Genomic DNA, 18,332 nt, shown 5'->3' on the forward strand with positions numbered 1-18,332 from the left:
ATTAATTAACTCTCAATAAACATTGTTTTTATTTTATTCAGAGAAATTATTTTTTATTTATTAATCAATAATTAAACAAACTATGTGAAATTTTTGGCGCATTGCGCGGGCTCCCGACTATTTTATATTAGTTGTAAAAACCGAAAACAAGAAAAATAGCAATAATCGCTCTACAACTACAACCAATGAGATGGAAAAATAGCATAACAACCTCGTGTTCAACATTATTTTCAATTCTCTTAGTTAATAAATGTATAGAATAATAAACAAAAAAAATTAGCGCACGTGCGATTCACATAAAGAAGGTGTTAATTAGTTGACCTAGCACAAGGCCCCGAAAGAAGACAAAACATATGAAGACGGACAGATGGTGGTGACGCTGTGCTCTTGTTATCATTGGGACAAGGCCAGGATAACGATTGGTGACGGCCTTCATTTTTAGCCCTGCTCACCTTCCTAGAACTGATATGCAAACAGAAAGAGAAAGTCCTAACTTAAACCTCTCAAGCTTTCATGTATAGAAATTAATACATGATGATGGAAGGCAGAAGCAGAAGCAGAAGCAGAAGTAGACCAGGTCCACTGCCACCCATGATAATGATGGTGGTGGTGTTCTTTCGAGGTTGTGTCTCAGAAGCCAATCACTCCTCCATTGTTTTTCCAGTCACCGGGAATATTTATCCTGCATGGTATCTCTTTTGTTCTATAATTTCTCTAGCCTTTGTCATGATTTATATAGCTAGCTAGGTTGTTCTAATGAGTTCTAACTATATATTGAATTGAATCTGCAGGGCGTACTATACAACAATCAAGATAGGCAAGCCACCCACCCCTTTCAAGCTGTTCGTTGATAGCGGTAGTTACATCACTTGGGTCAAATGTCATGGACATTGTGAGAATTGCGACAGGGTAATTCAACAATAATAATATATATATACTAGTAATAACATTACCTCTTTATCATTTTTCTCATCTGGAACTACTACTTGGGTGCATTGAAGCCCCCAAGACGTCTGTACAGGCCACCAAAAGATAGCACTGTGCAATGTCAAGATCCCTTATGTGCTGCTATTCTACGAAACAAACCTAATTGTATAATCCCTACTGGTCCATGCGAGTACCGTAATGGCTATGGTGATGAGAGTTCAACTCAAGGCTACTTGGTTAAAGACGTTTTCCAGCTTCAACTTATGAATGGCTCTGTCATTGATTTTCCTATGGTGTTTGGGTGTGGATACAAGGAAATTGGACATTTTTCAGGGGATGGAATTATTGGTTTAAGCAGAAATCAAGCTAGCCTCGTGTCCCAAATACATTCTCAAGGCCTAATACAAGAAGTGACCGGTCACTGTTTTAGTAAAAGAGGAGGTGGGTTTTTGTTTTTAGGAGATGATCTTGTACCTCATTCGGGAATTTCCTGGACACCAATCATAGAAAATGATAACAAGTAAGATATGTTAAGTACCCCGAACAAGTTTTCTCTATCTTCTATGCAAGATTGAAATTCTACATCTGTTTTTGTGTTCGTTAGGGAATATAGATCGGGACCAGTGGACCTCTTATTTGATGGAAGTCGGACTCAAGTAAGACAACTTCAGTTCACTTTCGATAGTGGATCGATCTCAACCTACTTAAACAAGCAAGCCTACCGAAATACACTTGATATGGTAAAGACCAATGTCAAATTATATAGATAGAATCTCAAAAAAAAATCTCTACTCAACTGTAATCATGAATGGTGGACTTCGCGACTGACTTATTCATCATTCAGATTAACCGAGCTCTGAAAGTAAAGCCATTAACATCTGCAAACCCAGAGCGTTGGCTTCCGATATGCTGGAGACGACGTAATCAAAAACCTATTAGCTCTCTCAATGATATTAGGCATTACTTCAAGCCATTGAGTTTGCGATTCACAAATGAACAGAATGTTAAGCTTGACTTGCCTGTTCAAGCTTATCTCATACTTGTCAAAGTAAGTGCTATATCTTTTGAAGCCATAAATTCCAATTCTAAACTCGTAGAAGTATCAATGAATCTTCAATAAATCGTATGGAACATCTTTCACTACAGGGCAAAGTGTGCTTGGGGATTCAGAATGGTGATTTCTTAGGACCAGAAAATGAGAATTTAATTGGAGGTAAAAGATCATACAAAAACAGATAATAGAAACTGATTTGTTATGTGATCTAATTGTGGTCACTGTTGTTTTCAGCCATTTCAATGCAAGATAAGTTGGTGATATATGATAATGTCAATCGTCGAATTGGATGGGCTTCCAGGTGGTGCCATACTCCTCACATGGCCTAAACCATTGTCGGAACAAACAGAATTTCACCAAGAATAGTTTCAGGACATTCTATTTTATAGATGGGAACTATAAATAGATGCATACGCAAAACATGAAGAAATATAGAACTACAACGCCGAATTTATGTCACAGAAAAGTGTCATTTGTAAATGCATTCTGAGAATTTTTATTTACACATCAAAAATAAATTATTAAGTTTACATCACAAAATTTAACCTTCTAAATTTACACAAACTTATTCTAAGTTTACACCAATTTAGCTTATCAAACACTAGAAGTAGGGGTCGACATTGGGCCGAGCCGGCCCGAAAATATGAGGCCCAAACCCGGATTTACCATTCGGGCTTCGGGCCGAGCCTGGCTTGGGATGAAAATGGAAGCCCAAACTCGGCCCGCGCCCAAATGAGTTGGACCATTGGGCCAAGCTTCTGGCATCGGACTAGGCTTAGCTACTATTATTTTTTTGACATACGTATATGTAAGGTATGGTGTCATTGGCTGGGCTTAGGGCTCCGGTCAACCCAAAGTTGGCGCAAAGTGTTGGGTTTAGGGTCATGCCTGACCCTAGAAATGGAGCTTAGGCGCGTCTGAGACATAAGGTCGGGTTGCCGAGGCCCGATGTAATTTTGGGCCTGGACAAGCCGCGAACCAAATGATGACCTCTAACTAGAAGCCCTAGTTTATATTCAAAACTACTGTGACCCAATGGTAATTTATCGATGACATGATAACCCACATCTATTCGTTATTTTTACATGTAATGTTCAGTAGAGCGGTAAAGGAATTACATTTGAGTCTTTTTCCTAGTCAAAATCAAAGAGTAGAGGATCGACCTGATATAGTTCTTCGAATTTTTCATATAAAACTTTCTGAGTTTGTGAGCGACATCAAAATGGACAGCTATTTTGACAAAGTTTTCGGTATTGTTTGCACAAAAGAATTCTAGAAATGAGGCTTGCTTAACGTTCATATTATAGCTTGGTTGCATGAGGATGATAAATTTCCAACCATTAATGATTTGATCTAATTATTTGTGCAGAGATTTCACTTCAAGAGACAACCTACTTTATACGATGTTACAATGTAACTGTTTTAGTAAAATTTCACTGTTTTATGAAATGTGAAATTTGTCTCGATTTCTGTATTTTTGGTATCTTGTATTGCAGGTATGCTATTATTGTCCAGACGAGCCTAGTTGTCATCTGGACAATTTAGACATTTTTGAGTCAGAGGAGGTTCTGTCTTCTGTCCGGACAAACTCAAGGAGCTGTATGGACACCAATGTCTGGGCATCCCATGGGTGCCGTCCAGACAATTAGCCCCTTTTCAGGTCAAAAGAGCATTTGTTTGGGCTGCCCAGACGACTATCAAAAATCTACAATCGTCCTAGTTGTTTAAATAGAAATCCCTAATTTGCACTTACACTTTGAGAGCTGCCCTTTTAAGAGAGAACACATCATTTATGAGTGAGAGAGAACTCTAGGGGCTTGATCTTGTTATATTGGTGGATATCTCACTTTGTTTTCTCTTCTCCAACATAATGCAAACATCCTCTACTGCCAATGGGCATAGGCTTTACGCTGAATCTAGTAAATTTCGGCTCTATCTTTACTATTGCTTTTGATTCTCTGCATATTTAGTATTTGAGTGTTGATTTAGTCAATCTCTTTGATGCATTGTGTGGGTATTTAGTGATTTAGTACAACATTCAAATGACTTAGTTCCCCATATAACGACAGTGGATGCACTGACATTAAACCAACAAGATAATCTCATTTTCCATCCATAATGGTGACTCTTGAGCCACCTCTCCAAATTTCTTATTGTTTGTGCGACTACTATTTTTTGAAGTGCTCATTTTATTTGATGCACATACTTGAAACCACATTCCATCTTCTCTCCTCTTTCCATCTCTCTATCTTCTCTATCTGTACTTGCTGTAACGTGTCATTATGGCATTGGTTGCTTGTGTCACACAGCTTTTATTATTCATTAATTAAATGGTGCTCCAAATTTAGAGAGTATGAGCAAATTTAGGTGTCAACACTGCGCGCACGTATCACTTGATTTATCAAAAAAGAGCATTTTCAAGCATTTCAAATAACCACCGCTATGGATACTTTGAAAGGGTCATTTACTAACATGAAAGTGCATGTACTCGAGCTTATTAAGCAAGCTCCGCTTGTGAATTTTAGGACCTATTTATCTAACATAAAATATTACTATAAATAGATTACTATATTATAATATAACTAATTTTTAATTTAAATACATGGATTTTTTTTACCTTGGAAAGCTAAGTATGGTTATTTTCAAATATTAGATAAATTATTTAATTTTTAAAATATTTTAACATAAGCATACCGAGCACCAACTTTGACATTTTTTAGCCAGCCGAGACTGAGCTCAATATTTACAAGCCCAGTTCGAACCTGGCGAACCGAACCTTAGCATGCCAAAGCCCGGGTCCATTTACACGATTTGTGAGTTCGATTCCCTGCAACCTAAACTGTGTGCAAGGAAAAAATGGCCATGGAGCAGACACATTCCTGGCACTTATAGTAGAAAATGGAATTATTATAATCATGCAAGTCTCAGTTCTACACAGAGCAGCACCAAACAAACATTCAATGAAACAATGGGTCATTAGCAATCCTCTAATAATACTTGAGAGTTTAATTCGAATGAAAATCAAGAAACAACTTATTTTACAGCTACGATTGTATGTCAGTACGCATATTCATCTCACACAATCATTAAGAAACTACCAGCAAACGCCGCTTACTTGGGCAACAGTAGCTATGGTAACAAATGATACCTTTTCATCTCCATGCAGAAGCAACAATTAAGCTTTTGTCTTCCCAGCCAAAGTGAAGGGCACCTATTTCCTCATTCACCTTGTACCTGTTGCAGTACTGCCTGATAAGATTCTTAATCATGTTAGTTACACTCGGACTAACCGGGCAGGAAGTGAAGCCAGCCATTGTCATCCTCGCCCTCCATTTTCCTGCAACTTCATACCGCTCTATCCTTTCTTCTCCCTCGCAAGCTACTATGTTTACTATGTCCCGTGCAAGGCATTGCATCTCAACATTCATTCTGTCTTGGCTCTCCCTCGGGAGGGTAACATCAAGAGACTGGAAAACTGCTGAATAGTAATTATAAGCTTCTACAAATCTTGGAAAGAAGGGGGATGTGTTGGTATTAACATCTTGTTCAACAACGGTTACCAGTTTCGGATTCAGGCTTTTGACCATTCGGAGAAGCTGATCTCGCTGATTTACTGTTGAAACGCTCTCATCAGGCATGTGGTGAAGCTGGAAAGCAAAGTTTACTACCAGTGCTTCCCCGGGGTAAATGTTGAGCATTGATGGGTTGACGAGGGAAGTTTTGGAGGCAACTGCTTGAAACTCAAATGGCACATTCAGTGTCTCAGCAAGTTTCTCAAGCCTTTTCCCGATGACCTCTAGCCCCCCTACAGAGCGTTGAACAGACTCAGGGTCATCAATCCCAGTTAACCTCAAGTGGGGTCGTTTGCCTGGACCAGCTGCAATTGTCTGTATCAGTGTTATGTATTGGCTCCCTTGGTTTATGTCAAAATCTATGATGTGAACCCTCTTTTCATCTCTAAATGCCTCAACTATTGCACCATTTGCAGCCATGAATCCAAATTTAAAACACGGGCAGACTTCAAAGAGTATCTGCATGGCCGCAAGCCTATCAGAAGAAGGGGGCTCCTTGCATTTGAGAGTTTTATAGAGATATCTGCCAGAGGCAGCCATGCGAGCAGCCAGACCTTCCACCATGTAGGCTGCAATCCTTTGAGGAGGATCTCCTTGAACCGAGACCATATGCCGGAGGTCATTTATCATATGTGATGCTTCTTCAACATTACCTTCTGCAAGTGCATTGGCACAGTCAAAAAGTAATCGCTTCGGAGACCGAGGAGATACTTGTGATATCTCTTTCTTACCGCTGATGCTACTTAAGTTAGAAACAGACGAGGAAGATTCCTTAGGCGAGTCTTGCAGCAATGCATCATTTATTGGTTCAGACCATTCGCCATCAATTTCCATGCTTCGACCAGTGCAGAAAATGTTTCCGTCATCTTCATCATCATTATCATCAAGTAATGCCCTTTCCAGTTCCTGAAGTTTTAATCTCATCTTATCCTCATCAAAGTCTACAGTATCCAGGCTTTCACTTTCAATGTAATCCGATTCAAAATTGGATTCATTGATACCATGATATGCCACGGAAACCAAAGAGGTGTTTCTATAAGCATCTTGACCGGTCATAGAGGAACCAGAACTAGTTCTCAACTGGTAAGACAAGTCAGCTTGCGGGTGTAATGAAGTTTCTGATATTCCAGAACTAGATTGGTGACTTAGTTCTTCTGTCGGGGAGTCAAGGAAGTATTTCTCATAACTCTCACCGCAGTAAGAATCAGTCATATGCATGTTCTTGCGCTTATCGGAGCTTAATGTACGGGTTGTCAAGCCAGGGTTGTCGCTGCTCCCCTTCAATGTGTAGAGCTTGGAATTCCGATATGATGTGTCAGATAGCCCCGGCGGCCTAACTAAAGACATTTCCTTGTTTCTGAAATCACTCAGTTCTTGGGTAATACTTCTCGTACCATATATGTGAGCTGTTTGTCACTGTTAGAAAAGTATTGGCAAGGATCAAAACAGTAATCATGCAAAAGCTACTAACAAAACTATGATCAATTAGAGAATCTGCCAACTGTAGAAACTTATAAATAACCATATTTACGCCATTTTCCATCTATTTTTATTACTTTAATCTTCGATTTACAAAAAAGCACCATGGGGTCCCATTCTTTGTTGAAATGGTTTTGAAGCTTCTGGTTTACCACTTCAGCCAAAAGAACCGGTTGGGGAAAACAGTTTAGCGGAACCCAATGGAGAAAACAGTCGAGAAAACAAGCAATCAAACTCTGGCCATGTCTGTGTGTGTGTGTGAGAGAGAGACACCATGTGTGTTTGGGCATTCATTTAGATAAATTTCCTAATCAATTTCTTTCTACCAAGAATAAGGTCTGAACCAAGTTTCAGAGAACAGTGGTCAAGAGTAAGCATGATCATCAGAAATCACTTGCTGTCACCTGCTATTCTGGCATATCCAAACAACAGGCAAGCATAACATCCATAAAGCATGATTTGACAACAGATATCATAGGTAACTTGAGGAAACCACTACGTCAAGATTTGTTTCTTCTTTAATCATGAACAAAACTAACAATCCAGTGACCTTTATCAATAAAAGCATAGCCAACCTTGAAGAAAACTGGCTTATGGAATTATTAACACATAAGTTTGATTGCTACCTCATGAGCTATCCTGGGGTTGGACGAATTGTCCGAAGAGGACCGCTTAACCGTAGCAAGAGCACGAAAAATAGAGCGTTTCTTATCACAACCCTTTTTTGTCGCAGAAGTTTTTACCGGTTCTCCGGGGAAATATGTCGGTCTAGCAGAAACAATTAGAGGGTTTAAATTGATCCTTTCCGGCGAATTAGACGGTCTTCCTGAGCAGGCCTTTTATTTGGTAGGTAACATCGATGAAGCTACTACTAAGGCTACGAATTTAGAAATGGAGAACAAATTGAAGAAATGACCTTAAATCTTTGTGTACTGACCCCGAATCGAATTATTTGGGATTCAGAAGTGAAAGAAATCATTTTATGCTAACATGTGGAAATTGGAGAACAGGGGCAACTGCTAATACTGTTCAACAACAATTTTGTTGAGATCACAATACAGAAAGCACCACAAGAGGGATTCAACGGGAATTCCAGTAAATGGAAAAAAGAAAGAACATAATCAATTCAAAAACAGAGATGCAAAAGCAATTGAACTCATCATGAGCAAGAAAACTATTAAGGGAAATCAAATCTAATAAGGTCCACACCTGTTGCCGAAGACAGACCTCAAAAAGGAACCAACGATGACCAAATCAACCGTCAATCCTGCAAATCCATGGAAACCCAGAAGAAAATGAACGTTCAAAATGAGTTTGGAGGAAGACAGAAGCATACCCTTTTTACCACAAATAGTTAAATAGAGTAATTAAGACAAAACCCAAGAGCAAGTAAACCTCTTTGTGGTATCTTTAGACTAAAATAAACTTAAATTGTGAAATTAGCCAAGGTAGGTTGAAACGCAACAATCCAAATCAATCTAACAAAACAAAATTGAAGACAACATAAGCAAAAAAAGAAAAGAAAAATTGAGTCAAAGAAGCCATATAAGGAACAAGAAGAAAGTACCAAGGCCTGAACATATCAAAATTCCAACACCGACTTCTGGAAGACCATCCCAAGAAAGAAAAAACCCAATTCTTCAGGGGTATGAGAAGTAGTGAGAGAAACTCCCTTGTCCTTCACCACCCCAAAAAAAATCCTTTTTCTTTTGGGTTAACTTGGTTTCCACTTTCCACTACTATGCAATATGCATACAGCAACTTTCTCTGACTTCTACACTTGGCTTGACATTAGTGTTTTCCTTTGGTGTGGTGTTGTTGACAAAGTTATCATCATTGTTGACAAATTGAATTGGTGAATTACCATTGGGTCCCTCCAAATAACTAACTAATTGGAGGGTTACATTTTGATATAAGGAAAAAAAAAATTTAGACTGCCGAGTGTTTAAGAATATGAATTCGGGATCTCTTTTTCTTTAAAAATTATTAAGAATAGACATAACAAATCTGGATACATGGTGCGATTGGGAAACAATTTGAAAATTAGTATAAATATTGGTTCTAAAATGTTGTTTCAAATGTTATGACTACTTATTTTATTTTTGATGGTAGCATATATGATGTTTTAAATGATATGACAAATTACACATAGACAATGCGATTCATTACAAAACAAAAGAAATAAATTATCAAATTGTTCAATATTTGAAGCAAATTAGGGATATATTCAACACCAAGTAATAGAATAATACATTTTTATATACTACTAAACTTATTACATATATTATTCACATATTTTTATAATAAAATTTTACATACATAAATTTTTACATATTTTTTATTAAAAGATATTTACATATTCTTCTTAATTTAGGGTTTATTAAAAGTGGTTATAGCAAGGTATATTTGGAATATCACTAAAAAATGTGTGGTATTTCGCGTATTTGATGGTTAAAAAACCCAAATGCTATTCAAATGCTTGTTTAAGAAACAATTTGGAAATGTTACTTTTACGCTACTTGAAATATTAGTTGAAATATGCGTTGAACGAAGCAAAACAATTTGAAGTATGCTGCTTGCCAAACGACATATTGCTACTGTAAATTGTCTCCCATACAGCACATCATTTATTTATTTATTTTTTCATTTTCTAACAATTAAAAACATAATCTGATGGTTAAAATCACGTATGCTTATCTTTCTAAAATATTAAAAAATATATTTTTTTTCTTCTTAAAATGGTTAAATTGGAAGGGATCCGAAACAATGAGCAGAGTGACAGTCAGCAATTCACAACTGGCCGGTGTATGAGAGCAGCATGACTGCATGCATGAGAGACAAATTGTAGGGCATTGGTTGAAATTGTGCAAAAAAGTCGATATGGTGGTTAGTGACGATGAAATTCCAATTTGTCCTCCTAAGATTAATTTTTTGACCTCTTTTCAAAGGCGTGCACCCCTAAAACCAAACGAGTTAGGGGTACCTGCAGTATCCACTGCATGTAGTGTTTCATCATACCATTTAGTTTATTTTTCAAATTTAAAATGTAACATGGGTCCCATACTGCAGATACCCCTATCTGTAAAACCAAACTATCATGTAATATGAAATACACATTGACATTGCAAAGATTTTAACCAATAAAAGGACCCTTAACTTACCTAAATCATGTCATTTTAGCTAGTGGAAGTGTGAAAAGAATCATTGATGTCATAAATCATTAGGAATAGTGGAAATTATCATGCATTGAAAATTTTGGGGAATAGATCATTATGGATATACCCAACTTGTATAATTTCTTAATGTTATGTCCTAATCAGTAATCACTACATCTTATCCAAAACAAGTTTTTTTTTTTTTGGGTAAACGACATAAAAAGAGGGAGCTGATTAGTATAGTTTATTTTCAAAACGTTTGAATCACAAAGATAAGTAATTTTATTAGTTTCTGTGTAAGCAAGATCTTGAGAAGTTCAAAATGTTTCTTTTTTGGGGTAAAATGCTTATGCACACACCCTTAAGTTTTATCGGTCTTACCAATTGACCCCTCAGTTTCCAAATTTGACAATTAAGTCCTTTTGAACAAATCCAAATTCTTTTTTAAGTCTCATTCGTTAGAGGCTCATGTTTTCACATTTATTTAGGGGGTCTGAGTGTCAAATCAAAAATACTAAAAGGGCCTGAGTGTCAAATTTAAAAAAAAATTAATCAAATGGGTCTAAGTGTCAAACTGGAATAACTAACAAGTTTGTTAGCCATGTCAAAACCAAGGTTTTTAAAACCGGACCGGTCATCAAACCGGAAAAATCTTCAGTTCACGGTTTAAAGGTTCAATCGGGGTTCAAACCGGGTTCGAACCGGATTCAACGTAATGAATTATTTATATATATATATATATATCTATATTATATGCATATAATATATAAAAAAAAACTTCATTAAAATACAATATATTCAAATAAAGTATCATTTTAAGTAAAGAAAGTCTCATAGCTTAGTGGTTAGAACCTTTTTTAAGGAACAAATGGTCACGAGTTCAAACCATACAAATAACAAAATTTAAAAATATGTTATTAACTTTAATAAATGAATCGAACCGATTCAAAACCGGCCGATTCAATGGAACAACCGGCCGGTTCAATTGAAAACATCTCAATTCATAAATTACCGGTTCTGACATCTCAACCGGACCGGATAAGTGGCCGGTCACCTATTGAATCGGTCCAATCGACCGGTCCGGTTTTCAAAACCTTGGTCAAAACCTAGAACACGTGCATCTCACATGTCTATTTTATTAGTCAACTAACATAAAGAATTAAAGAATAACTAAAAGGGTCCATTAGAAATGTCGATTAAACTCTGGGGGTATCCATACATTTTATCCATTTTTTTCAACAATACATATCTAAATTTTTTAGAGTCAAGTAACTCAAGTGGGACCTGTATACTTAGGGGTGTCCATAACCGATCCGTAAACCGAGAACTGATTCATAATTGTGGTTATTTGATTTTCGGTACGGTTTTTTCGGTTACGGTTACAGTTATAATTGAAAAAACCAAAAAATATTAATATATATTATATAAATATCTAAACATTATATATATATATATATATATAAAGTTATATATTTAAATTAAAACTCTGATTATATCTTCATAACAAATTATAAATTTAGATACCAATTAACCTGATCATTACACAAATTATAAATTAAGATTGATTAGTTGAAACTCATGGTGGCCTTATCATTTTAAAATTCATATAAATTAAAATTGATTATTACTAAAGTGAAAAGTGAAGAGACATTTTCATGTATGTTTTTTTTTCTTGATCATATTATTTCTCTCGATCTTATAAATTTATTTTTCTTTAATTGTGATGAAATAATATATTTATTATCATTATCATGAATTTTTATCAAACTTTGTTAGATGGAGTTGGAATCGATCATGGCTATTTTTTCACTCTATTTGAGATTTATTCATACTTTCGTTTCTTAAAAAACCAAAAACCGATCCTATCCGATCCGAAAAATATGGTTATTTCGGTCTGGTTATCCGAACTATATGGTTCGGTTATGGATTCTAAAATATCATAACCCAATCGATTCGGACATTTTGATTATGGTTAAAAACCGTATCGAAAATCAAATGGACACCCCTATATATACTTACATTCGAGTTTCATAAACGAGATTGTAGGTTGTAGCAAATAGCAATGCTCACTATATTCTTATTTAGCTGTACTGATATATGTCAAGACAGATTAACAATAGGTTTCTACCTCTTTCCTTTTCAGATTTTTTTAATAAAAAAAATTTAATTTTTAAATTAGTTTTTTTAATAACTACTGTACCCTTAGTCGTATTGGAACAAATAACAATAATTCTTTAGACTTCAACGTCAATTCATAGACACCAAAAAAATAGTTGGTAGAGTCATAACGTATAGAATTGGATTTAGGATGAGTTGTACCTGGGCCGATTTGCTGATATGTTTCCTTGCAAATCAGAGGCCCCCACAAATATCACATCATGGTCTTCATTTCAAATTGGAAAAAAACAAACACTTTTCAACTATAACTATTCTTGACAAAATATAAAATTTAGTTCCTCAATTATATCCTTAATTTCACTTTCCTCATTAATTTTTTTTCCCATTTTTCCCTCATGTTATTCCGACGTTGGAGAAAACATATGTAGCAGCCCACATAACATACGTTTTACACATTAGTAATCCAACTGGCCTAATAAAAACAGTGACATTCCATATACGCCTCCTATATGACATCTAATTAATACCCGTAAGTTAAGAAAAAAACTAATACTCCCATAAACTCCTTTATCCCTCACACCCTTTGCAGTGATATCTTTGATCCTCATAGCTCTGCTTCCTCCATGATTTAGCAAGTAAATATGATCAAGTAAGGTGCCAATTAAGCAATTATTGATTCAAGCTCATTAGAATATTAGATTCTCTTGCGGGTACTGCAATTTCGATTTTGATCAAAACCCTAGTTCTTGATTTACCAATTTTGATTGCGATTTGGTTTGCTATTTCAATTGAGGCCCAAAAAATGCCTCCACTCACTGGATGTTTGAACTTTGGAGGAAATGTTGTTCTCTGTTTGGCAACATAACTAAACAAAGTAAGATACCATTAAGAGATATCAAAGTAAAATTTGTTAACAAAGTAGCAAAAGTCACTGCAAAATGTAGTCATTTTTTTGTTGCTAAACTTGCGATCGACGGAGTTCCAATTGTTGGACCAATACTTAGTGTCTAGTCAACATTGTGTTTTTGATGATTGTGTATGATTGTATACTAAAATGTGTGTGAGCATGCTTGACTTGAACATATCCTAAAATGCTAGAAAACATGCTTAAATGGTTATTTGGTTAATTGTTTAATATCTTAATTGTGCATATACAAATGAAGGCTTATGCATATCTCTATGTGAATTTGGTATCTATATATTTTTGAGATAGTGCTGGAAATTAAGTTTTGAAAATAAATATACATGGACTAAGTTAGGGTATTAATCTTCTAATGATCATAATTTATCTTACTTAGGTCCAAATTACTTGAAACTTGAACCACATGCACATGAAGGTTTAATATATGTTCTAGGACTATAATCATGAGAAATTAAGTGCATCACATATATATTTGGTCATATGCTTAAATTCCGCCAAAACTAGGTTTTACCTAATTTTGTGCATATGTGTTCTTTGTGAACGTAGTGAACCAAATGAACTCCGATTTAAATGAAATTTCGTGTGCATCTTAGTTTCATCACTATGAACATATTTGACTTAGTAAAGTTCAAGAGAAAATGTCATTTACACTGAGTTTGCAAAATAACATTGAATTTACACTTAGAATTTATCGGTTTCACTATTAGTGACTTATTTGCTTGGTTGAGTGACCAAACGATTTCCGATTGTTATGAAATTTTATGTGGACATTCTAATATATATAAAATGATTTATCATGCAGTAATACGAATTTTCTGGGTTGTTTTTCTAATGTAATTAACCTATGCGCTCTATATGAAGCTCTTTGAGCTTACATGCAATTGGGGAGTTCTACCTCCTATTTCTTTGTAGGTTAATCATCATGAGGATGTTATATCACTCAGAATTCAGTTTGCTCAAGTGAATTGAAGTCCGGTTTTCAAGTATGAGCTTGGATCTCTAGAAAACCAAGAAAAACCTATGTTCATCAACCTTCCACTAAGGCATTTTGATTGATGATTGGAACTAGCCTTAGGGCTGTATAATATGGATATATTGGTGCTGCCAAATTCAGAGTTTGAAGTCAAGATTGGAGGGACATGTTTGGTCATGTGAAGGATCTCTTATCTTCATCAAACAAGATCTTGCACATGCTTCCTTTATTGAGGTCAATGATAAGATTTTTGTGAGAAGAAAATTGATGAAGCTAAAGGACAAATGCAATGGTTGAAATTTGTAAGAGATGAGAAAGTATATTTTGCAACTAGACAAGACTTAGATTATGAAGATATTCTTGAAGACTACAAGCTCCAACGGTACACTAATCTATGGCCGAGATTGAATTGTTTTGAATTATGAATGGATCAGATTACAACAAGACTTGAAGGGTTAAGATGACCATTTAAAAGGTGAATCCAATGGTTGTGCATAAGACCATATTCTTGCTTGCAATTTTTGACTTAAAAGAAGATCTTACTTGATTTTTGGAGTCAAAGATGGTTGCAAGTTGCTACACATTTTGTAGGAAATCATTGGAGATACCAAGGCCAAGATTTAGTGTAAGTTTGATCAAATGGTCAAAGATGACAAAATTGTTGGAGATACCAAGGTCAAGATTTGGTGCAAGTTTGATCAAATTGTCAAAGATGGCTGCAAGTGCACATGACAACTCAAATCTTGGAAAGCTAGACTTGGAAAATAATGCAAGTGCAACGGCTACATATTGTAAGGTCAAGATTTAATGATCTATTCATTCAATGGCCAAGATTTGCACATGTAATTGAAGGTCGAGATTTGAAGATAGAAAAAGATCCAATGGTGGAAATCACAAGAGCTTGGTAAATTATAAAGAGGGGTTCTTCCTCATTCCAACTTGGAGAAGCCAAAATTATATTGAAGAAATTCTTGCTCTCAAAGCTTTCAAGCTAGTTTGTGCCATTGAATCCAAGCTTCTACCCAAAGCCACTCTAAAGGCTTCCTCACTATTTTGCTTTTGCAAAGAGGGAGTGCTTCTCATTTGGCTTCTTATTTTCAGATTCGAAAATCCTCATTATTCTTCATTTTCTATCCAACCCGTGAGGTTATATTGTGATTCTTGAGTGTTCCTCAACCCTATTTGCTTAGTGCAAACCTTGAGTGAACTATTTATACCGAACACTTGTAAAAGTCCCTTCATTGGGCAAAAACCTTGTTGAGGTTGAGTTTAAGGGAGTGCTTGAAACCCTTGGTTGTAAAGTTTGAAGATTATCTTGAAATCTTCAGTTTTAAGGGTGACCTAAAAACCCTTGTGAGTTTTGTTGAGCTCTTGAGAAAACCACATCCTTAGTGGAGGTTGAAAAATCCTAGGTTGGTGAACCTAGGTAGTAGATGTAGGAGAAGAGTCTCCGAACTACTATAAATTGCTGTGTGGACTTTCTTGATTGCATTGCTTGCTTGTTGATTGATTAAGTGTTTTGATTGCAGAATTTTCTGAACCACTAGTCTGTCCGTGCACTGTTCACATAGCTAAACTTTGAATTTTAATCTGAATTTTTGATATAGTATTCATTAGGGTGTTGTGATACTGCATACCAAATTTCATTGAATTCTGACTTGATTTGCTAGGTGAAATTTGAGTTGTTAAATCTGTGCGCAGTGTGTTGTTTAAAAAATCTGTTTTTGCAATTCCTTGATTATTTGATAATTGATCATTCACCATATTGTATCACATCTTGCATTGAAATGAATATTGATTAAGATAATCATTAGAGTCCAAATTTGTGTGCTAATTGTTAATTGACATTGATTTCCTTTTAAATTTTAAAAAGAGATTCCTATCGGAATTTGGGGACACAATTCACCCCCCCTCTTGTGTTAAGTACGATCCATCACCAATAAGATCGGTGTCCTAACCTGAGATTAGTGAGGCCCTTCATTTTTCTTCTCCATCGAGCTCATTGCTTTCTAAAATGTGTTTCACTAGTCCTACATAGGTCAGTATCCTCACCTAAATTTAGAGGTACGCCTACATGAGTGGCATTCTCTAATTTAGGGTTCTAGAAATTTTTTGAAAGTTGGGCTATAATTACTTTAGTGTAGTATTTAGGATTTAGAGTTTAGTATTTAGGGTTTAATATTTAGGTACTTACAAAAAGGAAGGTTTCGTATTTAGGGTTTAAGATTATTTTTTTGAAAATCACCTATATTTTAATGTTGCATGTCCATTTAATCTTTATCTTCATTTGGTTTGGTATTTCAATAATATGCATCAAAGTTTTCATTTAAGAGTATTGGTTTTCAATTTGGGTATTCATTCGTGATTGGGGTTTGTCTTGGCCTTTTGATGAAATCTTGATCCTAACGCGAGTAACAAGAAAGAGAATTGAGAGTGAATCTTGTTTTTTTTTATAGTGGCAATACAAAGGTAAGTGGTTAGGGTTTTGAAAACCTCTCAAACCTTGTAGCGGCTACAATTGTTGTTGGCGTATGGGAGCGCTTGGCCAGACCCCGCTATGATCCGACAATGATAATTCCTTTATCTAGTAATGTTCTCAATGGTGTGCAAGATAGATTTGTGAGATTCTCTCCCAGGTTTTGGTTCAGAGTTCAGCATGTCGGCTATGCAAACTCAAAGGCTAGGTAAGCAGATTGTGTACTACAAATCTGTTAGTATGAATGCAGATTTGGGATATCAATCAGATAGAGTGGTTGCATTCCAAGGAAGAAACGGTAGTGTCATTTTTAGGTCCGAAGCTATGGTGATGGAGGAGGGCCAACCAAGCAAGCAACGGGAGCCTAACTCTGTTCAGCGGTCGTGGGTTAATCTTTTTGCGGATGCGCAAGTAGTGACCACTAAGCTCTGTTAGATAGCCCCTCCATCAGATGAGACAGATCTGGTGCTTCGACCTTCCAAGGACTTAGTTGCTTTGGGTATGGCTAAATGGAAGAGATGTCTAGTGGGTTTCTTTGTTGGACATTGGTTTCCTTTTGGAGTTGTGCGAACATTGGCTTACAGGGTGTGGGGTATATAAGCTAGGATTGGAAGCAGTCATATTGCATCCAAAGGCCTATATTATTTTCGGTTTACGCAAACTTCTCAAGTTACTGTCATTCTTGATAGAGGCTTATGGATGCTCGGTGGGAAACCAATAATTCTGCAGCAATGGAAGCCAGGGCTTCAGGTTGATACTAATAAGGTCACAATTTTACCACTTTGGGTAAGGCTTCATAGCCTTCCACTGTATTTGTGGCATAGAGATGGATTTAGTGTTGCGTCTAGCCTCATTGGAAAACCAGTAATGTGTGATTCGATTATCATGGAAGCGTCTAGAATGGACTATGCATGAGTGTGTATTCTAGTTAATGCTAGCAAAGATCTTGTGACTTCTTTTAAGGTTGCATCAATTGATAGTGAGGATTGCTCATCTATTGTGCGTGTGGAATATGAATGGAAGTTAAAGCGTTGTGCTATTTGTGGAGTTTTTAGGCATTGTTGTCTGTCTAAACAAGGGGAGCAAAAGCAGATACGGGCTGCGATGGTTGTTGATCATGACGAAACTCAGCCTATTATAGCAAAAACCAATAAAAATCAGGGAAGTGGTGATAATGATACTATTCAAACTATTTCAGATAGCTTACATATAACAATGCAAGCAACAAATATCTCCACTCCAAAGGTATCTGATTTTGTGGGTGGAATTGGTCCATCCATCACAACGTAATATTCTGGAGTCGAGAACACTCCATCACCTAGAAAATTCTCTTGGGCGGATGTAAGTGAGGATTCTAATGGTGTGGATGTTGCTGATGACGTGGTGTCGCTAGATATAGTCCCTGGAGAAATTGAGGAACAACAAAATTCTTTTATGGGTAATTCAACACCTTTGACTGCTATTCAAGTCCCTTTTCAATCTGTTAGTGGTTCAGGTAATGCTATACCTTCCACTTCTACTAAAAGTGTGAGTAAAGGGAATGAAAAGAAAAAGAAGAAGTAGAAGGAAAGAAGTGGCAGTAGTGAAAGGAAAACAAAGAGTTTGGGTAGAGGAGAAGGTGCTTCCTCCAAACCATATCAATGATTGGGTATTGGA

At 36.2% G+C, this 18,332-nt stretch overlaps 2 protein-coding genes across 2 annotated transcripts; one reads left to right on the top strand and one right to left on the bottom strand.

Annotated features, from left to right (window-relative positions):
- Positions 1–600: 600 nt before the first annotated feature.
- LOC119979864 (aspartyl protease APCB1-like) lies at positions 601–3,630 on the top strand. Its single transcript, XM_038822486.1, has 10 exons — positions 601–689; positions 792–909; positions 1,002–1,447; positions 1,532–1,667; positions 1,772–1,975; positions 2,074–2,140; positions 2,216–2,282; positions 3,083–3,231; positions 3,351–3,394; positions 3,478–3,630. The coding sequence occupies exons 1-10, from the start codon at positions 601–603 to the stop codon at positions 3,628–3,630; spliced, it is 1,473 nt and encodes a 490-aa protein (XP_038678414.1).
- Positions 3,631–4,873: 1,243 nt separating this feature from the next.
- On the bottom strand, positions 4,874–8,759 carry LOC120016773 (scarecrow-like protein 1). The gene is made up of 3 exons (XM_038869689.1): positions 8,600–8,759; positions 8,242–8,299; positions 4,874–6,969 (listed from the first exon to the last, which is right to left on the bottom strand). The coding sequence occupies exon 3, from the start codon at positions 6,898–6,900 to the stop codon at positions 5,134–5,136; it is 1,767 nt and encodes a 588-aa protein (XP_038725617.1). The 5' UTR covers positions 6,901–6,969; positions 8,242–8,299; positions 8,600–8,759; the 3' UTR covers positions 4,874–5,133.
- Positions 8,760–18,332: the final 9,573 nt, after the last annotated feature.

The sequence above is a fragment of the Tripterygium wilfordii genome, chromosome 15, assembly GCF_013401445.1.
Source record: "Tripterygium wilfordii isolate XIE 37 chromosome 15, ASM1340144v1, whole genome shotgun sequence".
NCBI lineage: Eukaryota > Viridiplantae > Streptophyta > Magnoliopsida > Celastrales > Celastraceae > Tripterygium > Tripterygium wilfordii.